General features: G+C 47.3%; 1 protein-coding gene across 1 annotated transcript in view; it reads right to left on the minus strand.

Annotated features, from left to right (window-relative positions):
* The window catches only part of APEH (acylaminoacyl-peptide hydrolase), an 883,124-nt gene that overhangs the window by 306,975 nt on the left and 555,569 nt on the right, over nucleotides 1-20,580 (minus strand). The window contains exon 13 of the mRNA XM_086938781.1: nucleotides 4,300-4,351. Within this exon, the coding sequence (XP_086794907.1) occupies nucleotides 4,300-4,351 (52 nt within the window). The remainder of the gene's footprint in view (nucleotides 1-4,299; nucleotides 4,352-20,580) is intronic.

The following is a 20,580-nucleotide window of genomic DNA, read 5'->3' on the forward strand; positions in this document are numbered from 1 at the left end:
GAACTTCATAAAGATCCAAGGGGCTGATGTCAGACCAAAGGACAGGATGGAGACTTGGAAGTGATCCAACCACATTACAAAGTAGAGATACTTCCTGTGAGACTGCAAAATAAGTACATAACATTATGCATCTCGCAGGTCCTAAGACACCATCGAGTCTTCAAGTTCCAAGGTCAACAGTACCTGTGCAAAAATCATAATTTTGAACTTTTGGAGAACAGGGTCAACATCCTAAGGTCCAACATCTGGCTCAGACCGCCATCCATCATGGGGACCAAGAAGTACATGGTATGTAGTACTCAAAACCTCTATTTCTCAACCTCAGGTACAATTATGAGCGCCCTCCTGGAGAGCAACATCAGCCTCTCTACTTTTCCTGAAAAAAAAGAATATAACCAAGATGAACAGTCATAAGGACCCTTTGGTTCATATAATTGTGTGCCGGTAGGATAGTCAATGTTGCCTCCAACTAGTCCCACATAGTTATTGGAGGGTAAGTAGAAGAAGTTTGGTGATGGTGACATTGAAAAGGAGGAGGGCTGGTGGTGCTGACCTGATTTACCGAAGAGACCCACAAAAAGTTAAAAGGAATTTGGATTAATCTTGCTTGCAGAAGCCTGAACTATGAGGTATGTGTCAAATAGTAATAGGATGACTCTCCTGCAGGGTCAAAGAGTGTTATGATCAGGAGGCCATAATAGGATCAGCGAGGTCTTAATTAAGAGGCAGTATGGGTTCTGAAGTAGAAAGCATAGGCTAGAAAATCTCAAATAGATTAGCTTTCGTTTTTTGCATTGGAAACTGCAATTATAGGATTCCTTATAACGACCACTATAAAGAAGCACTTTCTTCTTTTGGAGGCTAAACAGTGAAATCTAAACAGTTTCTAGTGAGGTATCTAAGCCATTAGAGAGGCACTCACCTCTCAGAAAGCATTGCCTTAGAACAGGGGGTACCTCAGGGCTCTGCCCTGAGTCCCACCCTGTTCAACCTTTATATGGCCCCGCTGGCAGAGGTGGTTCAATCGTACGGCATAGAATTAGTCTCCTACGCCAACGATACCCAACTGCTTATCTCCCTGTCCCAAGCTCCCACCACAGCTGCTGACAACTTTAAAACCTGTATGCAGGATCTTGCAGGTTGGATGACCCAACACTGCCTGAAGTTAAATGGCTCTAAAACTGAGGTTTTAGTAATAGGAGGTAAGGATGCCAGCTGGACCAAAGAATGGTGGCCATCCTGTCTTGGGCCGCTACCCACTCCTTGTAAGGAAGCAAAGAACCTGGGTATCTGGGTTGATCCCAGACTGTCTTTCGATAGCCATGTCCATAAAGTTGTAGGGAAATGCTTCGGGGTTATGAAGACCCTCAACCGCACTCTGGACCTCCTTCCTCTTGAGGCCAGACGAACCATGACTCAAGCCCTAGTGACCTCACGAATAGACTACGGTAATGTGCTACTCCTAGGAACTACCGAAAAGAACATCAGGAGACTGCAGGTGCTCCAAAACACGGCAGCACGTCTAGTCCTCAGACTACCCAAAAGAGCTGCCTCCAAACCTACCCTGGCCACTCTCCATTGGCTGCCTATAAAAAAGAGAATCCTATTTAAAGCGCTTCTCATGTGCTATAGGATCACCTCGCATAAAGCTCCCCCCTACCTGACAGATCTGGCCATCCCCTACGAGCCGAATAGAACCCTTCGCTCTAGGGGAACAGGCTTGCTCAAAATTCCCCGCATAAAAAAAGCCAGAATGGGAGGCCGCTCCTTTCGTGTGTTGGCAGCCAACAAATGGAACTCTCTCCCTACGAGCATTAGGCTAGCGGACACTGAAACTAAATTCAGAAAACTTTTGAAAACCTACCTATTTTCCCTCTAGTTTCTACTCCTTTCTTTTCTCTGACTCTCTCTCCACAGCGCGGGGACACGCCGGGAGGGCGTCACCAGGCGCTTTATAAACCCCTTTATTATTATTAGCATTTTGAATGTCAAGCTCTAGGTCAGCTTCTCTGTAAAAAGAAGGAAGCAAGTGATCTGTGTCTTCATCATTATTGGTATCCGGAGAAAGTGCTTAAGGACTTTTAGGCTATTAGAGTCTGAGCCTCCATCCTCCTAAAGTATTGCTCCTAAGACAGGGGGACTATAGGAGATTTTGTCACCCTGAGATTGTGCTTTGTTGATGGTGCAATGAGAGATAGGGCGAAGCAGGCTGTCAATCCAAAACTAGTGTCAGGTCTGATCTGGCATAGGGTGGTGTTGGTGTAGGAATACCTGGCAAACCTACAGTCATTTTGCGAAGGGGTGGCCAGGAGACAAAGGTAGAACAGGCTAACTTCGAGCAAGTTTAGTCTGTACTGGGGGAAAGCTGCCAGTAGAAGCCCAGGTAGAATCCCTGGTAAGTCAGTGTGGCCCAAATGTGCTCCAGAGGATTTTGTACCATCTTAAAAAAGTGCAACATTCCTCCTCCTCACTCCTTGAAGGCTACGATTTGCTGCAGCATTGACGATGATCTGGATAAGTTGATCCACAGCCTGTATCATACCCAAGTGAGTTCAAAGCCAAAGCCAGATTCAATAAACACAGAATAACAGACTTCTACATGAAATTGGAGAGTCTGAATGCTGAAGAGCTTCATTTGTTACTTTTCTTAGCCTTTTTCTTTGATATATCCACCCACTTCGATTTGGACCTACCTGAAGAGGGTCAACGGAACCAGGAGCGATCTGATTTGGAGTGTGACCGACCCAGTTTCTTGACTACATAGAAAATGTCTTCTCACTCCCTAGTGGCCTTGCAATGTATCAGGAAGCATTTGTTGCAGAACTTGGAGTCATGTTTGGTGTTGTGGAGCTAAAGACAGATGTCCTGAGGGTCCATGACCAACATCTTGTTTTTTTTATCAGATTCAGGAATTCAAGAGAAGTGAGATTGCAACAAAAAAAGGATGCATTTTTGGGTGGAGCCCGTAGGATCACCCACTCTCAAGACTCTAAACCAGCTATAGTACATCCTCATGCATTTATCAATGGCTGAATCGAAGTGGGTGGATATATCAAAGAAAAAGGCTAAGAAAAGTAACAAATGAAGCTCTTCAGCATCTCATGGTGTCAATGGTTAAAAAACAGTACAAGCGTGCACTGATAAAATTTGCGAGCGCGCTGGTCAAATCAGGAGGGTCTACATGTTTCAGCCAATCATGATCATAAAGTGATCGTGGCCTTCCTCAGGACCTAGATAATATTACTACTGCAAAGAATCAATTGTGAGTGAATAAGTATAAAAGAACGGAACGATACAACCTACAATCGCCTGTGTAATACTTTTGAGTAGACACTACAGGGATATTGTTGATACCCGTGGGAATACGGGTGGACTTCTCACCACTCCTGGTAACAACTCAGGGCATGAGACAACGCTCTATCCGTCGCTACCTCGGACCGACATCTGGTTGTCACATCCCTGCAGTGTCTACTCAAAAGTATTACACAGGTGATTGTAGTTGGTATTGTTTCCGTTCTTTTATATTTTTTTACTCACAATTGATTTTTTCCAGTAGTAATATTATCTAGGTCCTGAGGAAGGCCATGATCACTTTATGATAATGATTGGCTGAAACATGTAGACCCTCTTGATTTGACCAGCTTGCTCGCACATTTTATCAGACTGCGCTTGTACTGTTTTTTAACCATTGACACCATGAGATACCAAATAAATAAAAAATTCTCCTGGTAGCCAATTTTAAATTTCACATTGTACACTGCAGAATGCACATTCACTCACACTTTTTCATGCTCCTTTGATCTTAGGAGATCTAGCCATGGAATCGTAATAAAACATCAGCGAACTCCTCCATCACAGCGAAGGAGTTGTAGCTCCTTGGCTACACTAGGCTTGTAGCCAAGAGGAGATCCCAGATGATGAAGCATGCCACTTCGGTGGGTGATAGGATTCTGTCCTCTTAAATAGGACTTCCCGGCATTGCTTTTTCTCCCTGTTGTTGTTTTTTGTACTGTTTTTGTACTGGTTGCTCTTCTCACTAGACGTGAGGACTTTTGTATTTTGCTATTTATGTAGTGGAGATTAGCCAGCGCAGGTCTTTAAAGTTCTTCCCTGAGACCCTCCTCTCACTCTGTTTCGTATTAGTGTGTGCTGGTATGACAGAAACTTAACCTGTCAATTACTAAAGTATTGCTAAACAAATTAATTCATCAACAGAACCTGCCCGTCCTCTTTACAAAGCACTCTAATATCTTATGCTTGAGCACAATACAAACCTGTTCTGAGTATTATATTACTTGCCTGTGGTAAGGGAGGTCACTTTTCCTGTCAGGATGTCGACTGCTAACAAATCCTGTAGCAAATACCAAACACACGGGTAAGCTTGTGCTAGAAACTTAAACCTCAACAGCATTAACAAACCACTAATTCTTCTTATACCACCATCAATTGATACAAAATTGACAAACAATTGTTTCTTGAAATTTCCTGAAGTCTACATCTATACTAATATAATAAAGAGAGAGCCCAAACCTTTGAGGCGGGTAATCTCAGGAACCACAGCACCAATCACAACACCCAATACAGCGTTGGAAAGGGCAGTTGCAGCAGAAGGACATAGGCTATGCAGACGCTTATCATATACATTTAGAAGGTAAAAGAACCGTGCCAGCAAAGTAGTCCCTTGTGGGCGTGTCTGCGTTGTGCTATGGGCGTGTGCTGGGGGCGTGACAAACGCTGGGGTCGTGAAAAACGCTGGGGGCGTGTGGTACGTTATGCCCTTCATGCCATGTCTCATATCGTGTGTTGTGGGCGTGTGCTGGGGCGTGGGTGTGTGCGGGGCGTGGGATTACGGAAAAAAAAGCAAGCGTTGTGCCCAATATTTCATTGTTTTTTCTTTCCAGGGTTTGTACATTCCAGCTCCGGGTGTCCACCCTGCTCCCTTTAAATACCCCTGCACCCCATAATCATAACCCACCCTTACTCCTTAAAATACCCCAACACCCTTAAACACTAACCCATCTTAACCCTGCAAATATACTCTGTGCCCCAAAATCTCCAGCAACATACTCCTATTTTTTCACCACCGATTTGAAAAATGCACAGGTCTCTCTCATTGATGGCCAGCATTGACATACACCTTTAGACACACCTCCCGCCACAAGTTCTAGAATTGCGAACTTTAGAGCTGGGGAGCTACGTTCGAATCTCGGCATCAGCTCAACATCATGTGATTCCAGGCAAATCGCTTTGTCTCCCCGTGCCTACCACAATTGAATGTGGTCTTCTGTAATGTAAATTGTGCTCATGCCATGTTGTCGAGTTCGCGCTATATAATATTGCAAGGAAAAATAAAGTAGGGAAACTCGAGTTCACTCACTACTGAACGCGCACTCTTAAGTGCATCAGCAGTGCACTGTGAATCGTAGCGTTTCACAGGCCTGTCACAGATAAGAAATGCTATCAAAACGAAATCCTACAAAACAATATACTACTGGCCGGCAGCAATTCATACCCAGACAACGTCGGGACGGGCTGCTAGTATTATATAACAATACTTCTTCTTAACAAGGGAAGGGAGGTTAGGCACTATAGTCTTTTCTCCATTGTCTTTTTATGATGACATCTTTCTTAATGATATATAGACTAGCTGCTAAGCTGACTATATTTGTACTATGCATTTTCCTGCTAGTTGTGGCACATACACTGCATGTTAGGGCATGTTAGTTAAAATAAACATTTTAAACTGTTTCGTGTCAGATCTTTTTGTGGACAAGTGCAAGAGTGTGAGTGAAAGGGTGTGTCTTGTTACCGCGATTCCTGAGAGATCTGGGAGTGTTATGTTCTGGGGTGTCTAATCATTTGTTACTCTGTGAGTGAGTAGGAGAGCATGTGAGACACTATAGCTAGTGGGTCCTGGGTATGTGTGTACTAAGGTGGTAGGAAGACCCAGTCCCTATACACCAGGGTGCCATATTCCTGCGTATAGTTCTGTGTTTGTGCAGAACCCCTGCAACAGTGCCCAACTGAAGGCTTTGGGACACCAGTTTCAACCAGCACTTTCGACATAGGATACTGCTCAGTTATCGAAAAAAGAAACTGTACCCCAAGTAAAGGCCTCGCAATGGCCAGCTATAGTAGCACTAGGCCAGTCTGGCATTATCAATAAATTAACATTCAAAAAACTTTATTTGCATTTTTAGACAACAAAGCAGATATTCCAATCAGTTTCTTTAGGGCAGATGACATTATAACAACATGTTCCCCTTCAACAAAGAATGGCTTTCCAACTAGTGACCATACATAGTTACAGCCTTTGTGATCTATTTTCACAATTTTTTCACAACAATTTGTCTAATATTACACATGCCAACATTATAACCTAACTTCCCCCTCCCCACCACTGGTGTTCTGCTCAGAGTCTTTATGTCTGAGTTGTTACTGCCCTCTGCTATCTAAGGGTTGTCTCAGATCTTGTGGTAGGTCGTTTCTTATGCTTGTCCCCGTTGTTCTCACTAACGTGGGGGGCTTTCAAATCAGTGATCATTGCCGTCCAAGCCCTGATATCACCTTCTTATTTATCATCTCTTCGAGCCTGTTTCATCCTAACTTTCTCCGCTCTTGCCCATTTGCACACGTCCTTCAACCATATTTCACACCTCGGGATATAGGGCTCATCCACATGATCGCAATTCGCCTTTACGCCAATATTAACCCCTAGAGTACACATTTCCTACTAAGTTTCCTATTTTTGGGAGTGGGCAATAGACCTAACAGTACTGTACATACCTCCCTGGGAACCTCCCAGCCTGTGGCCTCCTGTATTTTCTGTAGGATTTCTGACCAGAACTAGGTTAGAGATCGGCTCGTCCACATCATATGCTGGAATCCAACCTCCAGTTCCTTACATCGGGGACATTTTCTGGAGCGGTCCAGGTATATTTTGCCTAGTACTTTGGGGGTGAGATAGGCCTGATGCACAAAATTGTATTGAATCAATTTAAAGCGAGCATTAGAGTTCACCATTTTGACCCCTTCATGTATCCTCCCCCATTCCTGTTCCGTCATGGGATCTCCCACCACCTTATCCCATCGCAACTGTATGGGGAGTATTCTCCTTGGCAAATCCTCGCGTATTGCACAAATAGGTGGGTAATAAAATGTCAACCTTGAGCCATATAGAGCATTGCTTTCAATATTTTGGCTATGGGAGGCTCCTTGGGGAAGGGCGGCCAGAGCTCCCTAGCTACCCGTAGTCTCTTTTCGTATTGTAGAAACTGGACTCTGCCCAAATCAAATGAGGTTTGTGCATTCTCTTTAGACATACACTGACCATTATTGTATAGATCCCCCATCGTTAAGCAACCCTCTTCTTTCCATTTTTGTACTGACATTGATTTGGCTATCTTAGCAAAAAGTTGTATCACCCTCAGAGGCATGTCCGTGGCATATGGCGCATGTCTCACCACTTTCGTATTACATTCTCCCACACTTCAGCTACATGCCAGATTATGTAAGGGCAATCTCTGGGGGCCCCCATGCAGAGCATCAAAACCTCTGGCAACGATTTTCCAGCATGAACCCTTGCCAGCAGACTTTTTTCTCTCATTTATCTTGAACTACCAACCAGTGAAATGCATGTTGCAATTCAGCAGCCATGTAATAGAATTCCAAACATGGCACCGCTATCCCTCCTTGTTGCCAGGGTCTCTGCTATGTTGGCAGACAGATACTTTTACGTTTGAAGCCACACAGCAAGTGAATTAGTAGGCTATTTAGTATTTTAAAATAACTACCAGGGATTCTGTACAGTGAATGCTGTAATGCATAAAGGCATCTGGGCAAGATGATCATCTTAGTGATAGGGACCCTGCCATGTCGGATAAGGGCAATTCACTCCAGAAACGTATGGAGCCTGAAGCACCTCCACGACCCTCCCTATGTTAAGTTCTAGATAGATTTAGGGCTTATGTGCCAGCTTAATCCCTAAATATCTGGGAGCCATGGTCATCCAGGGAAGCCCCACCCTAGGGAGCTGGGCACTTGGTTGTTTTGCCAATTTCCCAAGTTAGAGTACTTTGGATTTCTCCTGGTTTGTTCGGAGACATGCCACATCACCAAATTCCTGCGGTATTTCTAGGAGGGTAGGTATTGACTGAGTAGGTTGCCGGATATATACTAACATGTCATCGGCGTAAAGGGAGACCACATGGTTAGTGTTGCCCAAAGATATCCCCCATTCTCTCATCCGATACCCCAGTGCAGCTGCCGATTGTTCAATTGCCATTGCGTATATAAAGGGCAACCCTGCCTGCCTCCCCTTTCCAGTGGAAATGCCTTCGACACCCTACCCCCTGCCCTGATCCTGGCCCGGGGAGCAGTGTATGCCAATTGCGTCCATTTAAGAAATCTCTGACCCACCCCCATTTGTTGAAATACTATCCATGCATAAGACCAGACCACTGAGTCGAAGGCTTGTTCTATGTCTAATAGGGCTAGGGCTTAGTCCTCCTCCGCCGGACAAGAGGTGTGCCACACATGAGCTAACGCCATAGATTATAAGTGGTGCATCGTTGTGGTATAAAACCAGCCTGGTCTGTATGGATCAGATGGGGCATTTAAGGAAGAAGTCTACTCACCAGGATAGAACTTAATAGTTTCACATCCAAATTTAAAAGCGAAAATGGTCTATATGAGTTCAGCATCTGAGGATCCCGGTCTTGCTTTTGGGATCATTATTATCATTGCCTCCCTCATGGATGCCGGTACAATCTGTATAGCTCCTTAAATACCTCCAGTATCGGTCAAATAATATGGGTGCAAAGTGTTGATAAAATTCAGCCGGGGAAACTGTTGCTTCCCTGAGTTTTACCAGTTTTTAAACGTTTGATAGCCTCCATTATCTCTTCTTTTGTTATCATAACCCCCAGCGCCTCTTCAGCCGCTTGATCCAAGTGGGGTAACGCCAATCAGGCCAAGAACTCGTTTATGGCCTCCCGTGGAGGTATGGGTCGTTTCCTGTAAACATTAGCTAAGTGTTTGGCGAGTATATCGAGGATCACTCCTTGGTTTTGTTCCAGTGTGCCCTTGCTATCCTGAATCTGTATTATAGGCATCATGGTTGATAATAGCCTGGCCAGCATGGCCCCAGACCTATCCACCTCCCAGTGCAAGCATTGCCGATATGCCGTATGGTCGTACTTTCCTAGGCGTTTCCATGATTCCAGTAATTCAGAATGAGCTAAGCACCATGTGTCGATCTCTGCCTCGAGTTTAGCCAATCTGCGCTCCTGGGTGCCTATATAAGCTCCAGTTGTTGCCTCTCCCCGTATGCAGTCTGCAAATAGATCCCCCTAAGGACAACCTTCATGGCTTCACACTCATACGCCCTACTAGAGGGCGTTCCCCAATTTTCCTCAAAGTATCAAACCAAAGCGGTCGAAACTACCACTGCAAAAGGGGGGTCCGACAATGCCTCCTTCCTGAGACGCCACATAGGGATTGCTGATGGAGGTTGTTGACCCTCAAAGCTAAGCAAAAGAGACGAAAGGTCAGAGAGATATCTTGAGTGATAAGTTATCCCTTTTACTTCCGACGTCAGTTCCAGGGAAATAAAACAGTAGTCTAGATGGCTAAACATGTTAGTTGCCAGTGTATGGCATGAAAATAGCCTTTGTCCAGGGTAGCACATGAGTTGCATGCCCTGCAGGATATCTTTCAGTGTGCAGTCATGCGAGGTTTTGTGTGCAGTGAGGGACACTCACGGTCCAGTGTCCCATCTAGGACACAGTTAACATCCCTCACCAGTATTACTGCTGCACCTAAGAATGGTGTAGCTGCCGCCATGACAGAGGGAAAAAAGGTGGGGGAGTCTACATTGAGGGCGAATATATTTATGATGCATATTTCTCTCCCTTCCATTATACTGTGCAGGACCACATTTTACCCTCTGAGTCCACAAAGTGATGTAAATGTTGAAAGGGAACGCCAGGTGCTACCCAAATAAGTGTCCCCCTCGCAAAGCCTGAATATGAAGTGGCATACATCTGGCCCCTCCACATACATCTCTAATGCATAGCAGCGTGTCCCCCCACACATGTGTTTCCTGCAGGCATGCAATCGAAACTTAATAGCTTTTTAAATAGGCAAATACACGTCTACGTTTCTCGAGTATTTTCAAGGGATTAGAAGCCACAACCATAATTCTGCAATTTGTGCTCTCCCCCCTCGGTTATGTTATGTTATGTTTTTTGGGATTTCTAAAGCACGCAGCTACTCCAAAGAGTGTCCCGGCGCTGCGAATGGAAGGTGGAGATAACGAGAACGTGGTAATTGGACTAATGGATGACAACTATTGTAGAAAAATAAGTTTTCAATGATTTCCAGAAAGGAAGGAGGTCCTGTGTCTGTCTCACCTCCAATGGGAGGCCATTCCATATCTTTGCTGCTTGAAATTGAAATGACAGACCTCCAATTCCGGCAAAGGAAAAATTAGGAACGCAGACTAAATGCAGTGTTGCTGATCTAAAATTGCGACGTGGGTGATAGAATTGAACTCTCTTCCTGAGGTACGGGGCACCCAACCCGTGAAGAGACTTAAAGGTCAGGACCATAGACTTAAGTATGATCCTCTTCCGGATTGGAAGCCAGTGCAAGGATTTCAAATGACTAGACATATGTGTTCTAGGCCTGAGCATGAAGATAGCCCTAGCCGCAGAGTTCTGCACAACCTGCAGGCGTGTCAGTAGATAGTCAGGGATTCCCAAGTAAAGACTTTTAACGTAGTCTAACCGGGAAAGGACCAATGCCTGGACCACAGTTTTTCTGTGAATTACAGTAAGGAGAGGCAGAAATTGCCTAAGCATTTTCAGCACTCTGAAGCAGGAGCCTGCAACTGATTAAACTTGGCAGTTCATGGATAGATTGTCATCGATTCTTACTCCCAAGTTCTTAACTGACTTCACTGAGGCTAGGGGGTGGACATATCATGTGGCTACCAATTTTGCCATACGGTATCTGGGGGGAGACCAAAAGGGACAATTTCAGATTTGTCGGGTTACATTTTAGTTGGTGAAGTTGAAACCAAGAGAACACTTCTGAAAGGCAAGCCTTTATCATTTCACCATTTAGATCTGACTTTCTGTCGCATGTAAAGAGCAATTGAGTATCGTCCACGTATGATACTATTATGGCTCCATTAGCTTCAACCAGATATGCTAGGGGGGACATATAAAGGTTAAACAGTGTGGGATTAAGGATAGATCCCTGCGGGACCTCCACCTTAAGTGATGAAATAGGTGCTGTAAAAGGGGGGACCAGACTATTTGCCACCGGTTTTCTAGAAACGAAGTAAACCACTGAAGTACCGTACTCTGATAACCACACTCCAGCAGTCCTCTTAGGAGCTGTTCATGGGGTACGGTATCGAAGGCCGCAGAAAGATCTATCAGAATCAATGCAGCCTTCCCTCCCTGATCTAAGGTCTCCTTGATGACTTCTGAGACCTCCAGGAGTGCGGTTTCGGTACTGAAGTTGGATCTAAACCCAGATTGGCTTTGATGGAAAATGAAATTGGATTCCGCGTAGGTGGTAATCACTTAATTCACATATTTTTCCAAGACCTTGGAAAAAAATGGGAGCAGGGATATTGGTCTATAATTAGAGGCTTGCTCGGGGTCTGTTCTAGTTTTTTTCAATAGAGGCAATATTTTTGCCTTCTTCCACCTGTCAGGATCCTGACCGGTCTCCAACGATGAATTCAAAACCCGGTTTAGAGCAGGGTTGATAATCTCGGCAAAAGCCACCATTGTCTTGGCCAGCCACGGGTCAGATGGTGATCCTGATTTTAGGGTCTTCATTATTTCCAGGGATTTGTCCAAGGATTAAGGGGGGAAGTGCATAAGTGGTGGACCCCTTGGATGAGAAAGAGGGATGAAAGGCGCTTGACTTTCACCTTCAGGTCTTGTCGTCTCTAAAAAAGTGTCCTGTATCGGTTTTATTTTCTTATGAAAATAGGAAGCTAAATGATTAGTCCAGGCTTCAGTGGGGGTAAATATGCTTGCTGTTACACAGGGGGCTTAAAACTCTTTAACTGTTTTAAAAATGTCCTTACTCTGATTAGCAGACGAAGCTATTTTATAGAAGAGGAACAGTTTTTCCCTTCAATCATTTTCTTATAATATTCTTTTAATGCTAATTTGTATATGTTTTTGGCTGTAGGGACAAAGTTTTTTTGCCAAGCCCTCTCCAAACGTTTACACTCACTCTTACTATTCCTTAGTGTGGCAGTAAACCAGGGTGCTGAGGCCCGTGAGGCTTTACCGGGGGGACACCGTGATAGGGGCAAGCTCGTCTGCTCGTGATGGGAGCCAGTTTTCAAGTTCTTCTGCATCCTCTCCAACCTTACTGTGGAAGGGAATAGGATGAGTAGTTAAGATCTTGGAGAGGGTGTCTGCCGTAATTTGGCTAAAAGGCCTGTAACTCCGGGACGGAGGTCTTCCCTGAGTTTTAGTGGGGTTAGATACCTTCCTAAACATAAACTCTAGCCACGCATGGTTGGTCCACAGTAACGGGACTGGTGCTAAGAATACCATTTTGTCTGTGGAAAAGACCTGTTCCGGAATGTGGCCTTTCTCATGCGTTTTTTGAAAGATAGATGTTAGCATGCTGAAGAGAGCTAAGGACTCAGAGTCTCGGCTCCAAGTCAGTGCCCTTGTCCAAGTGAATATTAAAATCGCCAAGGACTAGGGAGTGTTTGAAAGTGGTGGCTAGAGAAGTGACAGCATTGCTAATGGTGTCAAGAAATTCACCCGCAGGGCCTGGGGGTCTATATTCCGGGATGCCGGTCACCGATTGTTGTGCCGATACCCTAATATGAAAGCTAAGGCTCTCGGCACCAGTTATTTCAGCTGTGGCTACCATAGTGAAGAAGAAGTGATGTTTAAAGATGATAGCTATGCCGCCCCGTGCCTAATGCCCGGTCCTTCCTGAGTATACGATAGTCCGGAGGGATGGCCATGGCAATAGCGGGGATAGAAGTTTCTCTGAGCCAAGTTTCGGTTAAAAAAAGGAAATCTGGACTCTTGTCTACTAATAAATTATATATTTACAAAGCGTGTTTGCTAAGAGAGCGTACGTTAAATAGCGCTGCTTTTAAGTGTTCATTGTCCATATCCATGTTAGTTTTGTTATCAGGCGAGCTGCCCTTGGGGTCGTAGGACAGTGGCTCTTCAGTGTCTAGGTTAGAGACAGCCCAGGCACAACTATTGCATACCGGGTGGCAGCTGCTTAAAACGTGGGTGCAAGAGAGCAGCAGTTCACTCTATTAGCCAAGGCCATCAGTTGGGGCCTGCTGTAAGAGAGGGTCTTAGCTTCCTCGATTGCGACATTTTTGGCAGCGAAGCCGGTGTCTGCCGCGTCAGGGATGCGGACAGGCACAGACGGGCTTGCCTTTGGTGCACCAGCGGTGCGCCCGTTGTGCGGCCGGCACATCCTGGGTTTTATGGGCGGGGAGCGGAGGAAAACTAGCACGCTGACATTGTGGTTGCAGGTCCGCTCTAACAGGCAGGCACCGCAGTCGTTTGCAAAGAAAACGAAAGTCAGGCTAAAAATGTGCAAAGTGCAGGCAAGCCATCAATATTAAAACGAAACACAATAAAATGTCTAGAGCAGAGTTATAGGATTAAAAATGCTGACTCCGTTCACACAACACACATCCACATTACCCGCTGCGCGGCCGGCACATCCCGGGTTTTCTGGGCGGGGAGCGGAGGAAAATTAGCACGCTGACCTTGTGGTTGCGGGTCCGCTCTTACAGGCGGGCACCGCGGTTGTGTGCAAAGAAAATGAAAGTCAGGCTAAAAATGTGCAAAGTGCAGGCAAGCCATGAATATTAAAACAAAACACAATAAAATGTCTAGAGCAGAGTTATAGGATTAAAAATGCTGACTCCGTTCACACAACACATATCCACATTACCTACCACGTCTCGTGACTCCCCCACCCCCCAGAGAACTGAGCTTTAATTACATATATGACAGTCGGACCAGTTGTTTTGGTGAAAAATGCCCACCAGACCCCAACTTGTTGAACAATTTGAACTCCCCAATCCCTCCCTCACCCTGGGCAGCATTGCTGGTCTCGCCTCCCCCGACCTCGGAGAGTCTGCCGATGTCGGCCCATAATGTCACACATTAACAAATTACATGAGGAGGAGGAGCTTAGCGCGCATCCAAGATGGTCGCGTGAGCTGCGAGCTCCCGAGACCCTCGCCGCCTCCACCGACTATCCTGGCATTAATCCTGTTTTAGACGACGGGTTCTTTTAGCCGCGATTCTCCTGATCTGGAAGACCCTTTTCAGAATTTGAATTGGATGCCGGATGCCCGACTTGCTCCTTCCCGGAGCCTAGAGGCCTACATCGTGGCTCGTCCCGGGCCTTGGGCATCGGTAGCACCCCGAAAGTAGTTGAACAACAACGGCCTGTGGCAAGGGACAGCTGCCCGGGGTCTACTTTTGGTTTCGTTTCTCCCTGGCCGCGAGGATTGGAGGTAGCTGTTTGGTGCTCGAGCCTGCTGGTTACGAAATCCTCCTGACTTATCCCTATCGACGCCCCGTGTTTCAATACCCTGTGGATTTTTTCTTCGGGGGAGCCATTTACACCCGGTCCCGAAAGCCCCAGAGGGGCGGGAAACCCACCATGGCGGCCAAGTCTGAGGGCGACAAGCGGTCTCTCAAGACTACAACTCGTGGTGGCGGGACCCAAACCTCCATCATGGACAGATTTGCACGTAATAAGGGCTCACCAAGTGGGACTGGTAAAATCTCGGAGGACCTGGGTAGTGGCCCCCCGGAATCGGAGGAACCGACTCTTCGAGACGTCATGGGCGCCATCGCCAGCATACAATCGTCGATGGGCCAACAATATGAAACCTTGGCAGCCAAGATCGACACAGTGGCGGTGGATGTGGGCCTGATCAGGGCAGATCTGGCCAAAACCAACGAGAGGGTGAAGTCGTTGGATATCAAGACGGCCAGTCTCACCACGGATGTCTCCGAGCTCCAGACTGAGGTTCGTACCCTTCGATCCTCTAGCGATCAGTTTGCCTGCCGGCTTGAGGATTTTGAAAGTCGTGCTAGGCGTAACAACATACGCATAGTCGGAGTTCCGGAGGCATCAGCAGATCAATCGACAGACCTTCTTGTTGAAGACCTGATCATTAACCACCTTGCTCCTAAAGGCTTGAGCAAACTATTTGCTGTGGAACGCGCCCATAGGATTCCGGGTAGCAGACGCCAGCAGGGGACGGCCCCGCGGCCCATCATTGCGCAGATCTTCAACTACAGAGACAGAGACGCCATTTTGCAGGCTTCGAGGACCAGCGGTCCCACAAGGTTCGAGAATGCCTCCATCAACTGTTACCCTGATTTTACCCCTTTGGTGCAAAAACAGAGACTGGCGTTCTCCGGGGTGAAGCGAAGACTACGAGATCTGGGCATGAAATATGCCATGCTTTTCCCTGCCCGATTGCGCATTGAACACAATGAGCGGGTGCTCTTCTTCGATATGCCTGAGGTGGTCAGTGACTGGTTGGACACACTACCCATGCCACGGGACAATGCGGATCAAACTAGTGGTGCTGAAGGTGGCCGACGGGACCAGGAGGAGTAGAGGCACCGGTGTATGCTTCCGTTGTACTGTGTTACGATGGGTTGTTCTCCTTGTATGGGTCGATTACTTTTACCCCAACCTGGGCCCTGGGGCGGCGGGGTGTTCGGGACTTTTCCTCCTCCGGGGGTGTTTTCCTTTCTATCTGTCGTTTAGTTCTTGGGGTAGGGCGACAGGGGTGCAGGGTGGGGGTTGTTGTTCTGTGGCTTTGGGGGAGGGGGGGTGGGGTTTTCCTTTCTTTGTTTATACTGCATTTGGGGCTACGTATTGCTGCATATTCTGTGGTTCCTTCGTGGGGTTTGGTGGACCTGACTACTCACTTCCGGGATGGGGGGTAGGGGGTTACGGGTCTTGAGTTGGAACGTCAATGGCCTGGGGGACAAAATAAAGCGGGGTATTGTACTCCAATATGTGAAACGTCATTCTCCTGACATTGTACTCCTGCAGGAAACACACCTGGTGGGGAATACGTTTCATGCTATGAATCGGAGGGGTTACAGGTTGGTGGCCCATTCCGGGTTTACTTCGGGCTCCAGAGGAGCTGGTATTATGCTCCGTAGTTCCCTTCCCTTTGAGATTGACGACACGATCTTGGATGACAGGGGTAGATATACTGCAATTGTTGGGAGGTGGGAGGGAAGAACCGTAGTCATCCTTTCAGTATATGTGCCCCCCGGTTTGCAGGCCACCACGTTTGTTGACTTGGGTAAATTGTTGCTGGGGCTCCCCGAGGGGCTTCTAGTGATGGGAGGAGATTTTAACTCAGTGATTGATGGCTCGTTGGATCAACATCCACCCAGGGTTCTCACACAATCACAGTCCTGTCTTGGTGGGTTCCTGGATAAGTTTGGTATGGTAGATTGTTGGCGTATGCTTCATCCTGGACGGACCCAATATACCTTTCACTCCGGGGCACACGGGAGCTTGGCTCGGCTTGACTATCTTCTTGTACCCGCTGCCCAGGCCACGACGGTGCGAGAGGCCCGACATTTGCCTAGAGGCATTTCGGACCACTCCCCGCTGTGGGTCCATATTGATCTCCATTTGAATGCCTGGGGCCGAGTCGCCCCAGTAAATCCCTGGCATCTCCGGGTTCCAGAGACTAGAGCGGGGTTGATTAAAGCTGTGGACCATTACTTTGCTGAGAATGTGGGATCCGTGTTGTCCTCTGTCTCCCTCTGGGAAGCTTTCAAGTCTGTGATACGAGGCCAGGCACTATCGCTTATTGCTAGCTCCAAGAGGCGACACAATGAGGAGGTTGAGCGATTGGAGGCCGAGGTGATAACGCTGGAAAGAGATCTTGAAGATGGAGTCACGCGGGAGAAATTGCATGTTCTGCAGTTAAAACAGTCTGATTATAAGGCTTTGGTCACGAATGCAGCGAAAGCTATGAGTCAGGAGCAAATGGGCCGTCTGTATGATGTGGGTGATAAAGCCGGAAAGTTGCTAGCGTGGTTGGATAAACGGGAGAGATTGAATCGTGTGGTGCCTATGATCGAGTGACGGATCCACGGGAGATAGTGGAAGAGTTTGCTTCTCACTTTCGAACGGTGTATGCACCGGTCTGGGACCGGCCAGAGGAAGTCTCCCGTCTTTTGCTTCGGGATATCGCCTTGCCTTGTCTGTCTGACTCTGATAGAGAGCTAATGGAGGCGCATTTTTCCACTGATGAAGTAGCGCTCGCTATTCGCTCCATTCGCTCGGGTAAGGCTACGGGTCCGAACGGCCTGCCCATCGAGCTGTATAAGTTGTGTCCGGACAAAATGGGGTTGTATCTTCGCTCGATGTTTCTGGAGTCTAGAGAGAGAGGCCAGCTTCCTCGTGATCAACGCCTTGCATCTATTGTGGTGATTCCTAAGGAGGGTAAACCGCGTGAACTCTGCACTTCGTATAGACCTATTTCGCTCTTAAACGTTGAACCTAAGGTTTTGGCAAAAATATTAGCCAACCGACTTATAACAGTGATAGGTGATCTGGTGCACCCGGATCAATCTGGCTTTATTCCTGCCCGTAACACTGCACTGAATCTGCGTCGCCTCCATGGCGTGCTCGCGAGGGCGGATACGTTGCGTGAACCGGCCATTTTGGTTTCGTTGGATGCCACCATGGCTTTTGACACTGTGGAATGGCCGTACCTATGGGCGGCTTGGGCTAAGTTTGGCTTTGGACCGGTGTTCATTGGCTGGGTCCGCCTGTTGTATGAGGAGCCCTTGGCCCAGGTGGTTGTAAACGGAAGAGTGTCGGCTCCCTTTGCTCTGGGTCGAGGTACGCGGCAGGGATGTCCCCTTTCTCCACTGGTTTTTGGTCTGGCTCTCGAGCCCCTGGCAGCCTGGTTGCGATGGGAGCCGTCCCTTAAGGGCATTAGGTGGACCCCCGGTTTTGAAGATCGCATCTCGCTCTATGCGGATGATATTCTTCTTTACCTTACCTCCCCCCGGAAATCATTGGGAGTATTATTTGATGTCCTCAGCTCCTTTGGCAGGAACTCGGGACTGGTCATTAATTGGGCCAAGTCCTGTGCGTACTCGCTCACGGATGATGTCCCACTTGTACCGCGCAACTGTCCTATACAAATCTCGTCCACCGGATTTAAGTATTTGGGCATTCATATTTCACGTGACTCAACTGCTAGATACCGTCTCAATTTGCTCCCCCCGCTCGCTCGGTTACGAGCAGACGTGAAGGCATGGAGCAGGCTGCCCCTGTCCCTGGTGGGTAGGGCAGCCTTATTCAAAATGATGTCCCTTCCCAGATTCTTGTATGCTCTCCAGAATACTTTAGATCTAGTGCCCTCCAGCTATTTTCATGAGATTGAATGCCTACAAAGGAAACTGATGTGGGCCGGTCGCCCTCGGATTGCCTTGGCCAAGCTTACGCTGCCATGGTACGATGGCGGAATTGCGCTACCGGATATCCGACGATATTACTGGGCTTCCTAACTAAGCCCAGTTAACCATGCGATGTATGGTCCGGCTGCTAACCCGGCCTTTGCGATGGATAAATGGCTGCTCCTGGACAGAGACTATAATAGGGCACTTTATTCGAAACGGACTGGCGTGGAATTGACCGGGCCTACCAAAGTCGCGGTTCGGGTCTGGCACAATGCCACCGCTGCCACGGGTTGGTCGGATACCCTTACTCAGGCAACTCCACTCTATGCTTCTGAGAAGTTGGGTAATCTGTGGACGACTAAAGGGTTCGACAAATGGGACCTTATCGGAATCAGTTCGGTGGGCGATCTTTTGTGGAAGGACAAGATTAAATCCTTTGAGGAGATACAACTAGAATTTAAGCTCGGCCCTCGCGAACACTTTCGATACCTGCAAGTTCGACACGCCCTTTCCTCTATTATAGTACCTGGGACGCCCGTCCCAGACTCCTCACCCCTGGAGGACAGAGTACTTGATGGGCATGTCCCTGACAGTACGATTTCACTCATCTACAAAAAACTGATAAACCACCGAGCGGACCTTCTTTTACAGCTTCGCATGTCTTGGAGCGGCGATGGACTGGAGCTAGACGATGAAGACTGGCAGGCGGCGATATCCTCTCCAAAGGAGGTGGCGATCTCGGCTCGTCTGAGATTGGTGCAACTAAAAATCTTACACCGTGTATACATGACAGGTCCTCGATTGCTGCGGATGGGGTTTGTTTCGGATGCTTTGTGTAAACGTGGCTGTGGTATGGTGGGTACATTCCTTTATACTATGTGGGAATGTCCTGCGGTAGCGTCCTTCTGGACTCGTGTGCATGGTGTCATGTCTGAGGTTACGAGTGTCTCGCTTCTGCCTGAAGCCCGGAGATGTCTGTTAAATGTATGGGAGCCCAACGACTATAATGTGGCCCAAATGCAGTGGGCCACTTTGAGCAACATGGTTGCTAAACGTGATATTGCGCAATTGTGGGGGTCAGCTAAGCCACCGAGTCTATCGGCCTGGTCTAGGAACATGGATTGGTGCATGTTCCGTGAAAAAACTGTCTACATTCCCAGGGGCAGACCCAAGAAGTGGGGGAGGATATGGAGTCAGTGGAATCAATACCGTGGTGAGATTTGTACCCCTCCTTTTGAGCCTCCACCGGAGCGGTTACAGTCCCCTTAGCATGACGTTTCCTCCTGTTCAGATTTTGCTTATGTACTGTTGCCTGCTACTTGTTCCCTCCCTCTTCCCCTCCCGGACACTCTATTTGTTGATTATGTATAGTTGCTGATATGGTGCCCCTCTCCAGAAGGATTCACAAAGGTCGTTCCCTTTTTGTTTAGCCCTTGCAGTAGTTGTTTTATGTTTGTTGGTTGGGGGGTGGGTTCTAAAAAGACAAAATCAAAACCTCAGTTCTCCTGTACGCTTACATATGGCTTGACATGCTTTGTTAATCGCCGCCGGGCCTCAGGGTTGTCGGCTGAAGGGCTGTGTATTTTACATTTTACCTTGATTTGGAATTGTTGCCAGCCGACCCGGAGTGGCTGAATGATTGCAATTGTATTTTCATGTCTTTTTCAATAAAGGTTTTAAAAAAAAAAAATTACATAAAAAAAATACCCATTGCACTGAGGTCCATGTTTCCCTATCGGTATGCTTGCTCTAAGTCCGGTGCTTCTTAACTCAATACCCCAATAATACTGACATACAAGCGGCCGAGTAAGCAGCAAAGCGCGAGGACAAGCCTCTAGCTCGTGTCTCGGCCCCTGAAGGGTGGGGGTGTTGTATGGCGTTTTAGATTCTGAATGAATTTTCCCAATTCATGCCCTTATATAGGTACAAATCACGTTGCCCTTATATAGGCATAGAAATCAACCCCTTATTTTGGCATAGCTCATGCAACCCAAATACAGGCATGGCTACTTCCATCCATTCACCAAACGTCACAACCATTTCTTGGAAAACCAGCATAAGCCGTTAGGGACTTCCCCTTGCTTGA

Source organism: Lissotriton vulgaris, chromosome 9, assembly GCF_964263255.1.
Source record: "Lissotriton vulgaris chromosome 9, aLisVul1.2, whole genome shotgun sequence".
Taxonomy (NCBI): Eukaryota; Metazoa; Chordata; class Amphibia; order Caudata; family Salamandridae; genus Lissotriton; species Lissotriton vulgaris.